The sequence below is a fragment of the Buteo buteo genome, chromosome 9 (assembly GCF_964188355.1).
Source record: "Buteo buteo chromosome 9, bButBut1.hap1.1, whole genome shotgun sequence".
NCBI classification, from domain to species: Eukaryota; Metazoa; Chordata; class Aves; order Accipitriformes; family Accipitridae; genus Buteo; species Buteo buteo.
Window position 1 is genome coordinate 5,485,100 of NC_134179.1, and position 15,660 is coordinate 5,500,759.

At 51.5% G+C, this 15,660-nt stretch overlaps 1 protein-coding gene across 4 annotated transcripts in view; it reads left to right on the forward strand.

The window, feature by feature from the left end:
• NECTIN1 (nectin cell adhesion molecule 1) overlaps positions 1–15,660 on the forward strand; it is a 104,325-nt gene that overhangs the window by 60,361 nt on the left and 28,304 nt on the right. Inside the window, exon 6 of one of the 4 annotated variants that reach the window (XM_075035056.1) lies at positions 4,132–11,300. The exons of 2 other annotated variants lie outside the window; for them this stretch is intronic. In XM_075035056.1, coding sequence (XP_074891157.1) covers positions 4,132–4,673 — 542 coding nt within the window. In that variant the 3' untranslated portion in view covers positions 4,674–11,300. Of the gene's footprint in view, positions 1–2,239; positions 2,343–4,131; positions 11,301–15,660 lie in introns of those variants that run through there. One more of the 4 variants, XM_075035058.1, reaches the window with a different exon arrangement.

The following is a 15,660-nucleotide window of genomic DNA, read 5'->3' on the forward strand; positions in this document are numbered from 1 at the left end:
GCCCTGGGGTGCTGCCGGGAGAAGGCAGGAGCTGAGGCAGGGAGGTGCTCGGAGCCCTCCGCCTTGCATGGAGGGATCAAAGAGAACCTGTGGGCTCGGCCAGGTGCCAGAGCGAAGCCCAGGGCGAACCCCCGTCTCCCTGCGCTCCCAGCTGCCGCCCCAGAGGTCTGGCTCCTGGCACAGGGACAGGAAGCTGGGCTGAATGCAACAGCTGGCAGAGCCGGGCAGTGGGCAGATAGTGTTGCTGCTTTAATTCCTATTCATACAGTACTCCCTCTTTTTATGAGGGCTGGGGGGGGGGGGGTAGGAGGAGGGGGGGAGGCTTTTTATGCTGGCATTAAAGCCTAGCTTGTTCCCCCTCCCTCCACTCTGCTGTCTCCTGTTTCTCCAGTCCGCTTTTCACAGCGGCTTTAATTCTCTCCAGACTCTTCCTAATGGATTTTTCACATGGGGCCCCCAGCACACTCGGGCATCGCACCAGTTTCCAGAAATTTCACGCACCCCTCGAACACAAAAAGGGGATCCTTTTCCCACACTTTCCCCTCTCTCCCCAGGCTGCAGTTCTGCTCTCCTCTGCACCCCAGACACGAAACTCGGCGGGCAGGGGGGGGTAAACCCCCCTTTGTGGGGCTGACAGCAGTGGATGCATGCGGAGGGACACCCGCTGAGAGCCGGACCTGTCCCGAGTCATTAATTAACCTGGCCCTTGAACGCCGGGGCACCGTGGCGGAGGGCTGCGGGCGTGCCAGGCTGTGCCGGGCGGCTGCGGGGCGCGGGGATCCCCGCCAGGGCCTGGCTCCGGTGCGGGGCTGGAGGAGGCCGAAAGCAAAGGGAACCGGGGGGGGGGGGGCAGAATCCGGCCTGGGGCGCAGGGTGGGCTGCTGCTTTTACGAAGGGGACCTTGTCGCAAGGCAGAGGCACGCCAGGGCAGAGCCCGGGCCGGGACCCGCCGCTCCCTTCCCGGCTCGGCTCGCTGCAGCCCAGCGGCCACGGTGAGGGGCTCCGGCAGCGCCCACCCGGCTGCTCCGGAGGCAGCGGCGGTCTGTACCGCCATCCAGCGGCGGTGGGAGGCCTGTGCCCTCCCCCTGCTCCGGAGCGGCCCGGCCCCCTCCGCTCGGGGGTCGCTCACGCCTCGTTTTTACCCGTCGTGTCCGTCCCCTCCCGCCTCGAACCGGGGCTTAGCCACGTTCCCCCGCCGCATCCCCGGAGCCACTTCGCTTTTCCAGGCTCCGGGGGAGTGCGGTGGGTGGACGAGGCGGGGGGGGGGGGGGGAGGAAACTATGTGGGTAGGGAGGGGACGATTTCGGCTGCTGGCTTGCGATCTTCCCATCTTTCTTCTCCCTCTCTTCCCACAGTTTGGTTTTGTTTTCTCTGGCATGGGAACTGGGCCACTGCGAGGAGGATGGGGATGGGATCTGAGCAGAAAATAGTTTCTTCCCTGAACAACGTGTGAAATCCAGCACAGCGGCGTGTTAGTTTTTGTGTCCGCGGCGTTGGCAGTGGCAGGGGGGGTGGCATGTAGGCGAGTGCTATCTCAGGGGCGGACAGCACAAAGGGCAGGAAAAAAAAAAATATCTATGAGAAAGGTAGAAAACATTCCCCTTTTCACTTCATGCGTCCAACCTGGGCGGTTAATGAGGCTTTTAATAGAAAAGTGGGCCAAGCTCCTTTTGAAATTGTGCACAGACTTCCCTTCTCAGATGTGTCTGTTTTCCAGAGCTGGGAGGCAGAGAGGATCAGTGCGGCTTTAGGGATCCTGTGCCCAGCATACACATCGTATCTGGGTCTTTTCAGGGTGGCGTATTGGTCCTATGCACAAAATCAGCCTTGCTGTGGGGGAAAGCAAGGTAGGAAGAGGCCTCAGATCAGAGCTGTGGGGTAGGGGAAGATAAAAGATACAGCTCCTGGGATCTGAGCCAGCTTGCTGGTCTTTCCCTGCACCCACTTAAGCTCCATGTGGACCCCTGCTTTATGCACAGTTTTGGGAATTGGGCACCACGGGGTTGCAGAAGCTGTGATGGCAAGGAGCGGTCCTGGGGAGATGGCATGGGCAGGGGTAGAAAGAGCTGTGTGGATGCTTGTGTGGTTGAAGCTGAGCCCTCAGCAGCGAGGATTACCAGGGGGTGGATACCAGGGGCTGGACGTGACATTTCTTGCTGTCTCTGCAGAGAGGTTTTGCATTAACCAGCTGGCTATGACAAGTCTTCTGTTGATGCAACATGTGGTTTTGGCTTTCCAGAACCCAGTCCCAGCTCCCTATGCTGAAATATATGCCCTCGCTCCTGCTCTGAAGGCTGTCTTTGGAAAGAGATGCTGGCTCCTGCCTGCACAGCGTCTTGCTCCTCATTCTGGCTGCAGCAGGGAGGCCCTCCATCTGCCTGTCCCCCAGCCTGTGCTGCCCAGTGTGCTGCTCTGCTCTCTGTGTGGTTTCAGGCTCATGAGGCTTTGCTCAAGGCAAGTCAGTACTGCAGAAACCAAGATGCTGTTGTTCGGCTGATGTCTCAGGACAGGCAGGAATGAAACAGCTCTCAGGCACAGGCAAAACATTTATGCTGCAAGGATCAGGCCAGCAATTGCTTGATTTCAGTACCCTTATCCAAAATCTGCAGCTGTTTCAGGAACTGCCTCTACCCAGGGGAAGCTCTTTTCTCACCTCTTCCTTAGCAGCTGGGCTAAGCTGTGCTGCAGGGAAACCCACTCCCTGCCCAGCTCCTGCTTGTTCAGGGCTTCCTGCCCTGATGCAGAAACGTGGCTGCCAGCAGCAGGCAGTCCTGCAGGCACATGAAGAGGGGGCAGGAAGCAGACTCTTGCCTCATATCCCTTTTGAATTTGCGGCCTTTGAGCCCCTCCTTCCCCACTGCCCCATCCCGGCTGCTCTTCTGGGAGGGTGTGCTGAGATTGCTAGTCGGTCTGAGCCTGTCCTTGGCTGCCAGAGTAAAAAGTGAGGGCCAGGAGGCTCCAGAGCAGCAATGAAGGCTTGCAGCTATGAGCAGGGCTGGCAGACAGGCCTTGGGGGTGGAAAAAGCAGTCTGAGCATGGAGTGCAAGGGCAAGGCAGCCAGGGGACATTAACCAGGCGCCTGCTGTCTAAAGTCAGAGGCAAGGTGAAGGACTGAGACAGCCATGTGGCGCTTAATGCCTCATGGGCACAGGTGCTCAACAGGCAGTGTGTGAAAGCTGAGTTTGGCCAGGGGCTGTAACTGTTCCCAGGGAGTGCTAGGAAGGTTGATTTAAGTCCTGGATCAAACTTTATCTGCGCCGAAGTGTGGGCGTTGGACTGCATGAAAGAGAAGAGAGCTTCTTTCTCATCTCTTTTCTATTTCTGAGTTATTTACTTTTTTTAATAGGTCAGGGTAACTGCAGGAACAAGATGAGCATGAGTAGTGGCACTATGCTGGCCACAGTGATAGCAGAAGAGAAAGGAACAGTGGGAGGTCTGTGTCCCCATGCTGCAGAGCACAGCCGGGTCAGCAAGCGGGTTCAGGAGCCAGCCGTGACTCTGAGCAGCACTGTGCAGCCGCAGATCACTTGTGGGGTGGGTGGGAGGAGAGATCACAAAGTGCCACTGCCTTCTGGCCCGACCTAGACTGGTTGGGGCCAGGCTGGGCTGGGCTGCCGAGGAGGGGGATGCAAAGCTGGTGGGTCTAGCGTGGCATATACGGGAGCAGTTGTGGCAGCTCGGTGCCCGCTGTTGGATGGGATTTGGGTCTTGCTCCCCGGCAGGAGCAACCTGGGGCTGTCAGTATGCTCTGGTAAACTGGACCTGAAGTGTCACCCAATAAAATGGGAAGTGTCTGCACTCAAGGCACTGAGCTTGTGGGATCTAAGCCCATCTGGAGAAACCAGGTGGGGTGGGGAGGGAACCCCTGCTTCCAGCCTGCTGGGCTCCTGCATGAGGCTTGGCGAGCTTGGCACGGCACGCTGCGTTCCCCTTGCTGAGGCAGAGCTCCTGTGCGCTGACCCCTGTGAGGATGCACCCTTTTCCCCTTTCCCTAGTTTTTCCCTTCCCTGTTCCTTACCCTCATCTTCCCACCCCCCCACCCCCCAAAAATGGCAATGAAAGCATGGAGGGAGGGCGCGTTTCCGCATGGTTTGACACTGTTCCCCCTTCCATCTGTCTTTTCCTACCCAGAATTTCCCTACACCCCGTCTCCAATCGATGATCGCAAATCCATGGTGCAGCCGAACATCCCCACACCGGTGATTGGGGGCATAGTGGGAGGAGTCTCGCTGGTCCTGGTGGTGGCCGTGGTGCTCTTTGTGGTACTCCGGCGTCGGCGTCACACCTTCAAGGGTGATTACAGCACAAAGAAGCACGTGTACGGCAATGGCTACAGCAAGGCCGGCATCCCGCAGCATCACCCCCCCATGGCCCAAAACCTCCAGTACCCTGACGACTCGGATGACGAGAAGAAGCCGGGCCCGCTGGGCGGCAGCACCTACGAAGACGAGGACGAGGATGCGGGAGGTGAGCGCAAGCTGGGTGGCCCCAACAAATACGAGGAGGATGCTAAGCGGCCTTACTTCACGGTAGACGAGGGGGAGGCGCACCCCGAACCTTACGATGAAAGGACACTCGGCTTCCAGTACGACCCCGAGCAGCTCGACATAGCGGAGAACATGGTCTCACAGAACGACGGATCTTTTATTTCCAAAAAGGAGTGGTACGTGTAGCTCGGCACCCCATTGCTACACACACACACACATACACACACACGTGAGTGATGCCCTCCCACTCCCCCTGCATCCCTGCCGAGCGGAGCCGAGCGGAGCCAAGCGTGCCGCAGCCGCTTGCACACACACTGCACGCACGCTCACCCCCCCGCACACGCACGCACGCCCCCGGCCAGCCCCAGGCGCTCAGCAGAGACTTTGGACACTTCCAGCACTGGCAGGAAGGGCGGGCTGGGGCGAGCGGGGAGGGAGGGCAGCTTTGCTTACAGATCATTTTGGGGGCGTACGGGAGGTGGGAGGTTGGGTAATTATTTTCTCGGTTTTGGTTTTGCTTTTTAATTTCTCTTGATGACTTTCGTCCCCTTCTGTGGTGTTTGTATTGGTCGGTGGCTTAGGTGTTACTATTTGCTTTAACGACTGTTGCCCAGCCTGTATATTACACTCTGTTTGTGTCTTCATGTCTCAGAGTGCCCTTTGGCCCCACTTCCCTCCCCAAGGTTCCTCCTCCCACTTCCGCACCCCTGAAACACTGGAATTTGTTTGTATGTTGTCTTCTTTGGGTTTTTTTTTAACCTTGGGAGGGGGTCAAGTGGGCTGTCCGTAGAAGGACAGAGGCCAGGAAAGCTTATGGCAATGGAAACATAGGTGCCATTATCAGGTGAACTGATTTTTTTTTTCCTAATCACTTTCTTTTCCGTGGGGTCTGGGTAGCATTCCCATTGCCCACTGCAGGCCTGGGGAGATCCACTCCCAGTTTTTAATGACTCAATAAAAGGAAAATGAGGAGAAAGGGGGGAGAAAAAGCTCTAGAACAAACGCCAGGTGCATGGGCTGATAGCAGGGCAGGGAAACAGAGCTGCCATTTTCCTCCTACAATTTATTATTTCTTGGCTTTTCATTTTCTGTCTTTGTTTGAGTGTTCTTTTAAAAGAAAGAAAATGAGTATTTATTGCTGACTTTTTTTCCCCCTGTGATGGCTCAGAGAAATGCTGCCTCTTTTTGTTCTTGTTGCTGTTGTTGTTGCTAGTACCAGCCACAGAGCAGTTAACTCTGGCACAACGATTGTGCATGGCGTGGCGTGGCGTCCACACACCTTGCTGCCATTGCCTGGGGAAGGGGACCAACCACTTTGCTTCTCCCACAAACTCACTGCCTTCAGCTCTGGTCTGCAGACCCTGGCAGGGCAAATCTCCCAGGGTACCATCCAGTGTCTTTGAGGGCTTCGGTACAGCATCAGGCCCCTAGTTTTATTATACCACTAAGACTTAATTGTCATGTGTTTACACTTTTTTCTTTTGCGTGTGTCAGAGCATGGGGGTGCTTCTCTCTAACTCTCCTAGCAACAACCCCAGCCCTTAGATATATTGCTTAGTCTGCATTGATTGCCACTTTTTCAATATCACATCCCTCTTCTAAGCAAAGGCTTGGTAGACAGGGCAGGAGTGAGTGAGCCTGGGGTATTGATCTTGTCCTCCTTCCCTTGAGCCACTGTGTTGTGATGGGGAGGCTTGGATTGCTGCTATCTCTGCTCTGTGGATAAATGGGATTCCAGACTTCAGGGCCCTCTGTCTGACACTGATCATATCCAAATTAGATTCACTGGGTTGGGGCTTATTTTTCTTCTTGTGGGTTGGTGGTTTGTTTTTTGTTTGTTTTTTTTGTTTGTTTTGTTTTGTTTTTTTTTTAATTTGATGTATAAATAAATCTTTTGTTTGAAAAGAAATCCCCAGTTTTCTGAGCTGTATTATCATGCACATCTAAAAATAGCAGGACTAATTCTCCTCCTGCCTTACCCGCTGGGTTTTGTTCCGTAACATCCAGTGGTTATCCTGCTACAAAAGGGAGGGTGGCGAGTCAGACCCACGCAGATGAGTCAAGGTCAGATCTCTGATCCAGGCAACCTCCAATGCTTTCCTTTAGTATGTGGTGCTTGGTCCAGACAACGTGAAGCTCAGCCTGAGCCATCCACAGTTTGTAGCTTGTTCTTACTGCCTTAGTGGTGTAGGGGAGTGGGAAATCCAATTGTTACACTCTAATCTTTCTGCTGTTCCTGCCAGCCCTCCAGGCTTCCTGGCTTCTGGCAAAACAGCCAAATGCCACAGGAAGGCTGCTTTATATCCACTCGAGGCAGGGCAGAGATTCCCTTGGGATCTCTCAGGCTGAACCTTAAAAAATACGGCTAAACCTTCCCAAGTCCATCCACTGCCACCAGGAGCACCCTGCTACCAAGCAAGCCCCCAATAAAGGAAATGAAATCTCTAACATCTCTCCGTATCTCTGATTACTAGTAGGGGCTGACTGTTAGGGGTGGTTGTAAACCTGCAGAGGGAATGACTTCCATCCAGTGCCTTGGGATAACAGCATACACAGGGCTTTAATTCCCCAAAGTGTGAACCCTGTAATTTGGATCAGGACAGAGCAGCATTGCTGAGCACTGTACCTTAGCCACAGCTTACTTTAAGGTAACATGGGATACACTGCAGAGCCTGCAGAGTTTGTGTTCTCAACAAAGTCCATCTCTCAAGTGAATAATCCTTTAGATCTGAATTTCACAACTAGGCTCTAAAAAGGGTTGTGATGACATCTCCAACACCAAACTCTGGGTGGTCCGTGGCCAAGCACAGAGTGGAAATCGGTGGCACAGACCCTCCTCTGCAAATTTCCCCCAGTGCAGATACATACTGTGGGGAGATGGATTTGGAAGAAAACAACCTTCTATAAAATCTGCAGGGTCCAGCAGTGATTTTTTCATGTTCTGCATTAGTCACAGGCAGGGGCCACTGATCTGATTGGCAAATTCACATTGCACTGACTCCACGGCACTGTGGGGCCCTAGCCCACAGTGAAGCTGTGTCCTAAAGACCAAAGGTACAAAGCGTTGCAGACGGGCCTGGGAGAGAGCAGGACAGTATAACTGTTCCTGAGTTAAGGTATGGCTTGCAGGAAATATGAACAAGGAGTCCTAAGATATATGTTTTGGTAGTTATTAGCTGTGCACTTAGAGGTGTCATTTTTTGAGATGTAGCCTCCTTGGCTTATTCATTGCCTGTTCACACACTGTCCACATAGTTAGCTGAATGGGGGCTCAAAAAACAGTGGGACTCAGAGAAAGAAAAGGAGATAGCAGAGCAATATGGTATTTCCAAGCTAGAGCCTATATACAATTCCTTTTCTGCTACATCACACTTTTTGCTCCCCAATACTGTGCCAGCACAAGTCTAGGAAAGCGCTCAGCCACTTAGCTCATCAGAGCAGTTCAGAAGAGGGGACAAATGATTATTTTTCATCCAGAACCTGGGCAAGCCTGGAGTGGAAGATCCTTAGACAGTATTACCTGTCACAGCAGTGAGGTACCCTGCAAGTTCAAGGTTCAGTAGTGCATTCTTCTCATGCTTGGGCCCTTCAGCATTACTCCATTGGTGCAATTATTCCCACAGCCATAGAGATATGCCACCTCTATGCAGTGATTTGCTTCTTGCTGTCCCTTGCAAGGTCAGCTAATTGGCCAAGAGATTTTTTGGGGTGGTAATTAGCCAAGTGATTAGCCATTAATCCATAGCAAGGTAGAACAAAAAAGAAGCGGGGGCAGGGGGAATCAGATTGATGTTTCATCTGAGAGCCGTCTTGATCCAGTAATAATAGCTTCACTCCCTTCTCTGGGTTAAATTGCTCTGCGGGGGCCCTTGAGGGTAATTCGATCAGGTTTTCCACCAGCATCAGGGGAAAGTGGTACCTGTCTCTACCCAAATGTAGGGGTGAGCTCAGTAGAGGGGCCAAATTGAAGACCATGTGCATCCTGCCTCCTGGGAGGTTCTGCAGGGGAGTGAAGGTGCTGGCGGCCGTGCAGTACTCACCCCGCAGGGGCAATCTGCCTGGTGGCCCCAAGGGCCTCCTGGTGCCTGGGCTGCGAGGGGGCGCAGAGGGGCAATCTGTTCTTTCCTCGGGGGACAGTGTCATTTGTCCCTTTGTACCTCAATTTCTCGCAACGGGCCAGATTCTGACAGGCTGGAGTCAAGTTGCCAATTTTAAGTGGCGACGCACTTTTCACAGCTGCGCACATGAGCTCGCAGGCTGGGCCACCTCTCCGAGGGACCCTCAGGCTGCCTCGAGTGAAAAATCCCCTGCTTCTCTGCCCCCCTTTCATCAGAGGTGCTAAGGAGGCGTAAAACAACCCTGTGGGACCCGGCAAAGAGCAAGCTTCCAGTTGGGAGATGGAAGCTGTTCGTTGTGGTGTCCCAGCTTTGCAGCCAGCAGCAGAAGATGGGGTGGGAACCTCCTGGCTACCCCTCCGGTCAGAGTGGAGCACGTCCCCATCCTCTCCTAGTTCCCAACACCTGCTGTGGGCAGTGTTGGCCGCCTCTCTGCCTAGGTGCTAGGGAGCTGCTGCTCTCCAGGAAATGCCCCATTTATGCTGAACCTGAACTGGTGTGTCCCGTTAGTTACACCCGAGTTGGCTTTCTGCCTGGGAAGTGCCATTGCACTGCTTGGGGACTGAGTATCGGCAAAGTGCCTTGGAGACACGGCCGGTTGCTGTACCTCCATTTGAAGGGATCATTGTCCAGATCCCTTTGCTGGGTTCTTGCCAGTGAACAGACATATCAGCGTGGTGCTTTTCCCTTCCCAAGCCCTGATCCTGGATAGCAACTTGAAGCAAAACTTGGGGTACCTCAAGGTTGAGATGGGCTGATGGAAAAGCTGAACAGGCAGATGAGAGGGGGGTCACTCTGAGCCCTGTGGTACATTGCTCTGGGTCTCACCACCATCTCAGCAAAGAAAATGCAGGTGAATTTGGGCCGAGCACCCAGGTCCTTCCTTGCGTGTAATCAGGGAGCTGTACTGAAGCAGCCACATCTGTGTCACAACCCAAAATGAGCCTGTAGTTTATGTACAAAGACAACCCAGCTGTTCTCCTGCTGGGGCTTATCTCTAGGATTATTCATTGCAATTCACCCTAGTAATGTTATTTTCCCTTATTTAATTACCAGATTTTTTTCCCCTGTTGTTAAATCATTTTCATTCAGCCAGGGGAAAAAAAATTAAAAAAAAACCCTGAAGATTTCTTAGTAAAAAAAATCAAACAAACTGAAATGGTAGCACCAAATTGATTGCAAAGACATAAGGGACAAAGGGAGCCATTTTCCTGATGTTGAGTCAAAAAAGAAACACAGCAACTGTTCAGCAGAAATCACTGAGGGTTAGAGAGAGAGAGATTCAAAAGATTGATCTTCAAGCAATTAGAGAAGGGAATGCAATTAGAACGGGAGGTGCTGCTCTCCTTTGCTGGTTTTCTTTCCCATACACAAGCGCGCGCGCGCACACACACACGCGCACACACAGGTTTTTGGAGTTTGAGGCACTGGTCATTATGCTCAGAGTGGAGGTGAAAACCCCATTGCCCATCTCAGCGCAGGAGTCAGGCGAATGTGTCATGCCTGCAGGCTGCGCAAAGCTCAGAGGTTTCATACCGTGGAATTGGGGGGGGTACCCCAGGCCCATTTTGTTCAAAGAGGAAAAGCAGTGGGGCAGGTGGTAGCCTTTTGCCAGCAGGTTAAAATTCACTGTAAGGTTCCCACGTTCACAACCGCTCCCTGTTGTAGCCCCGACATTTTGGGGTCTGTTTGCTCTTCTGGGCTGTGGGCAGTGGGCCCTGGTGGGGAGAGGAGACGCTGCCAGCATCGTGTGCACTGATGCCTGTTCTTTATTCTGCGGGGCTTATGATAGCACTTTACCCTCCCCTAGCCTGCAGTTCCCCCCCCCCTTTCCCTCCCCTTCGTATTTGATGCAATTCGCTGTCAATTCGAGCAACTCCTCGAGAGAGGCAGGGGAGAGTGCGAAGGTCTGGGGTCCAACCGCTGCCTCACCATCGCTCCTAAAACTCGCCCGCCTCTCCCCAGGGGCTGCTGCTCTGCAGCAGGGGGTGGGGAGGGCCAAGGGCTGGACCTGGCAGAGGGGCCAGGGCAGAGCACAGCCAGGGCTGAGGTGCCAGAGCGGGGGGTGCTGCCTTCTGCAATGGGGCGAAAGGGAGGAGTCAGTCCACCAGCAAAGGAAGGAAAACCAAGCCTTAGCGAGGGGGGGCAGTTTGTCCTTCAGACCAGTGTGACTTTCCATATGTAATTTACCTGGGGGTGAATGTAACAAGCATATGGAGTCAGACCCTCTGCTAGCATGAACTGGTATTGGTGGAGGTACTCTCACTGAGGACCTGTTTTTTCTTTTCTTTTGCCTTTTTTTTTTTTTTTAACCATGATTCCCTAACTCCAGTGATTTTATCTCTCTTTTTCTTCTTCCTCTTGCTGTAATTATCATTGTGGAATAAAGACTACAGACAGACAAACAAACAACCCCAACCCCACTTTTTTTTTTTTGTAATCTGTGTTGTAAGTGCTTTTGTAAAAAATAAAAAATAAAAATAATAATAATGTAATGGACTTTTATGATTTTTGTTTGTTTTTTTTTTGTTTTCCATCCTTTGTAATTCGTTTGGGTCCGGGGGGGGGGCATTTTCATGGTTATAATTTGTGTGGATGGGGTGTTGCATCACCCTTCCTTTTACTTGTATAAAAACCAATAGTGGCTCAGCTGTGGAAAAAAAATGTACTTTTTTATAAATAAAGAATTTTAAAAGAAGAGACATTCTCCTTTTTTTTTGTGCATCTGTGACTGCGTCGTTCTGCAGCCTGTGACTGGTAGCTGTAAAGAGAGTCACAGTAGCAGAAATGGCATCTACTTTCCAACGACCTCGGTCTGTTCCCATGATGTGCAGTATTTTGTAATGAGAGTTGCTTGCAGACGAAGGCTGAAGGCTGAGTGTTAAGAGGATCTCCAAAACAGCAAGTGGCCTGGAGAAGGTGTACAGGGAATGACTGTTTTTGCCACTGACATAGGTGGTATTGTGTGAAATTCTTGGACAGCAGATTCAAGATAGACAAAAGAAGGTGGGAACATTTCCCCTTATCAATGTAAACAGTGAAATTCCTTGTCAGAGGATGCTGCTGATGCCAAAAGTGCTGATGCTAAAAAAGTGGCTAGAAAAACACAGGGAAGAAAAACCCACCAAAAGCTATTAAAAAATATGATACTCTCTCTAGCTTAGGAAGTTCTTAAGTTGCTGTTAGCTATAGCAGGTGGGACAGGCTATTGGAAAAATGGCAATACACACTTGCACTCTTCTGTTTTCTCTAGGCATGTGTAATTAGCTGCCGTCAGGGCCAGGATACTGGCTAGGCCAACCTTTGATTTGACACAGTAGGGTGTTCCCATAGTGCAACACTGACGATTGTGCATCAAAACCATTTAAATGCTATAGGGATGCTAAGGGTCCATTGGGAGGCAAGATCAGTCAGACGGCATCCCTGCATCTCCGTTACTGATCTCTGCATTGGGAAGAACAGATTGCCTTTCCCCTTTCCTCCAGGTTCCTGACTGTGAATGTATGCTACAAAGAAAGCCTTGTTCCCAAAGATCAAGGCAGACGACTCTGCAAGACGCAGACTTTTGCAAGGGAGGGAGAGACAAAGCAAGCAAGAGATCAGAGAAAATGTGCATGCTCTTCCTTGCACTGATATCAACAGGCACTTTGCCATGCCTCTGGCCTAGAGAGTGGAATACTCCCTGGGAAGGGATTTTTGCACCCAACTTCAGCACATGGATTATCTGCTGGAGATCTGAACCAAAACCCAGCACTCCCCATCACAGAGAGAGAGGGAGAGGGATCCTGACCCAAATCTGAACTTGAACTGGTCTCCATTGAGAAGAGATGAGCTGGATGGAGAGGGAAGTGCTCAGGATTAGGCTGGAAAGGTGTGGTTTGGTGCAGACTGCACATTCCCTGTCAGCAGAAAAGCAGGTGTGGAGCATGCACCAGAGCAGCAGGAGGCTTTTTGATACCAGGCTGGATGATCAGAGCATTGTATGCTGCTTGGCAGACAGGCTCCCTCCAAACCACACGCCACTAAGGGAGCCAGTTCTCGGTCATTCTGCTGAAAAAGGAGTGTGCTGGGCACCTCACTTTGGAAGGGGTTAAAGATAGCCTTGGGGAGGCTTTCCTCAGATGCAGAGGGAGGAAAACCCAGAAACGCTCTTGTTATCAGGCTTCAATGTGGCCAAGGGAGTTGTGACCACTATCCAGGCTGTATCTATATGTCCACATATTTTACTCCTCTCATTTTCCCCTATCTGCCAGCTCCTCTTAGTAATGACAGATGTTGGAAACGTAGCTTTGCTTCAGCTGCAGCCGTTCAGGTCAGTAGCCCTAGGAGCAACCATGACAGCGATGCGGAGGGGCAGCATCTTACAGAACTGGATCCCCAGCAGCTGGCTCAGCCACATCAGCCAAGTTTGGGGGTGGGGAGAAAGGGGAGAAAGAAAAGGAGCACTGGGGAGCTGGGATTGGGGTCTAAGATGGATAGAAGCTTAAGAGGGGCTATCTTTGCCCATGGTCCTGCTGGGATGAGCCCCTGGGGAATGCTGCACTGATTTCCCAGGCCATGTCTTACAGTTAAGCGATGATGGATAAAACCCACTGCATGGGGCCTCTTCTCAGCAGCTCAGGTTGCAGAGAGCTGAACACAGCAGGAACTGACTTCCAGGCAGTGCCCCTAAGTATTGTGTTTCTCTGGAACAAAACAGAAACATGTTGGGGGTGGGAATGCCAGCAATGCATGTAGCCCATGGAAAAATGGCAGCATGGCTTGGATCTCTTCTCAAAGCCGTATCTCTGCAGGTGAGCACTGCTGGCCCCAAAAACAAGTTCAGAGGCCTGATGATCAGCAGAGGTGCCAGCAGAGAGTCAGGAGAGGAGCTGGATCAGGGCAGGAGGAGATGAACAAGAGGCTTGTGTTTGCTCTTAGGCTGCATGTCCACTGCTGAGCACGGTCCAGCAGCAGAGAGCTAGTCTAGACCAGAGCAGACACCATGAGATTTACCTCGCTGGAACTGGGAGATGCATGCAGAGTTCAGGGCTGAAATGTCCATGATGAAGATAGAGAGCCAGGTTCCCAGTTGGTGCAAGCACATCCAACTTTTCTGACTACCATGGAGTTATGCTTATTTCCACCCATACGAAAGCATGTGGCCTAAGTAGGATTTGTACTGAGTGAAAGTGAGATATAGTCCAGTGTAATCAGGGAATTATCAGGCAACCTGCCCGATATCCCTGGGCACAGGCACCTGGGAAGATGTCCCTCCCATGCTGGGATTAATGCCTTGCACAACACTCAAAACCAGATGGATCTCCCAGGGATCCACATTCGTAGCAGACTCAGAACTGGAGGTGCAAGAGCCAAAGGGCTCCAACAGACAGAGAAAAAGGCAGTGTAACAGGGAGATGTTAAAGCAGGCTGGCTGTGAAGGGGTGGGAGCTTGAGGGGCCCTGGAGGCAGATCAGGTCACAGAGCATCAGTCCAGAAATACGTGACCTTCAATTCAAAATTCATTGTGAAGTAAGAGGCAATTCGTGCTCGGGTTCAAGTCGGAGCACTCAAGGTCACACCATTAAGTCTTCTAGAGCTAGTGCTGGAAAAATTGAACTGAGAGAAACTTGCTGTTTCCACAGTGCTGGGTGAATTACTTGCAGTAACAAATATGTTTGATTAGGTTTTTTTCATGGTTTCAGATTATTTGCAATCTTGAGTTTGATTTGTATGAACACATTTGTTAAAGAAAATTGCTTTATGCAAATGTATTCCAGCTGGAGGACCTGTGACACCGAGAAGTGTTGTTGAGCCTCAAATGCCCTCAGTGGTGCCTGGCAGAAGGCAAGGGGGGCTGGTTCACTCCTCCTCCAAACAAGGCATTTCACAGCCTTCCCAGACGTGTTTAGATGCAGGCTCTCTCTTATACAGTATTTGCAGAACAAAGATCAGCCTGTTAAAAAAACCCTGGATGTGTGTTGCACTCCTAAAATTTTACATACTAGCTAGAAGAAATCAGAGAGTCAGGCATGGCCATGCAGGCAAAGCAGGGACACAGCAAGATAAATGTGTACATGATTAAAATGTAGGTTAAAAATGTTGCATCACCCCTAGGGGCTGAGTTATTGAAAGGTAGTAATTTATGGATACCAGCCATTGGAGTTGCTCCCTTAGCCTCAGCAGTTGAGCTAAATGTTGTGGCCTCGTCTGACTAAGCCCAGCGCAAGGTGAGTTAGGGACACTCCCTCCTCCGTAGATTTCACAACTGCTGAACCAAACTCAAATCCTCATAGGAAACAGGCAGCGGTTTTTCTCTGAACTGTGTGGAACTTGGGGAAGAAAATGGTTTGCAGGCAAAGAGGCACTAAATGCTCTTTCTGCCTCTTTGCAGAAAACACTGTCCTGTAGTTTGCCGGTGAGCTCGGGAGGAGCAGTTCAGTGCTGGCTAAATCCCAGGAGATGAATATGGATCAAATCTTAAGAGATCAAAGGGAGCACCCTTTGAGGAGCTGTGAGAGGAAGGGGTTTCTCTTTTTCATTAGTGCCTTTTTCTAGCCTCACACCTGAGTTCCTGGTATATCTGGGGCTTTGAAAGCAAATGCTTTTCTCCACCCACCTGCCTGTGAGCCACTGCTAGCCACATGGAGAGAAGGTGCCTGAATGTTTCCATTTCTCCCTTATCTCTCTGTTCCTCTCAAACTCCCGCCAGCCTGTTTATCTCACAGTTTTGAAAAGAAAATTGCCAACTTCACACCTGTCAGGTTTAACTGATTGCCTGTCACTTGGAGGGAGGGAGTCTGTCCGTATGGCCCTGGCTGCACAGGCTCTGCTCACCAGGGGAAATGTCTCCATCCCTCGAGGAACAAATCACTTCATTTCCCATCTCCCAGCCTCATCTCATTGTCCTGCTGTAGCTCCCAGCCCTTTCAATTACTGCTTTACAATAATAATGAACAGTAGCTTTCTGCTGGCACACAGTTTTGTCCGCCCAAGGAGCTGAACCCATCATGAAACACTCATCCCCTGAGGTCCCTAATTTCCCTGCCGTGCAAAAGAGTGCCCTTCCATGGGAGGGT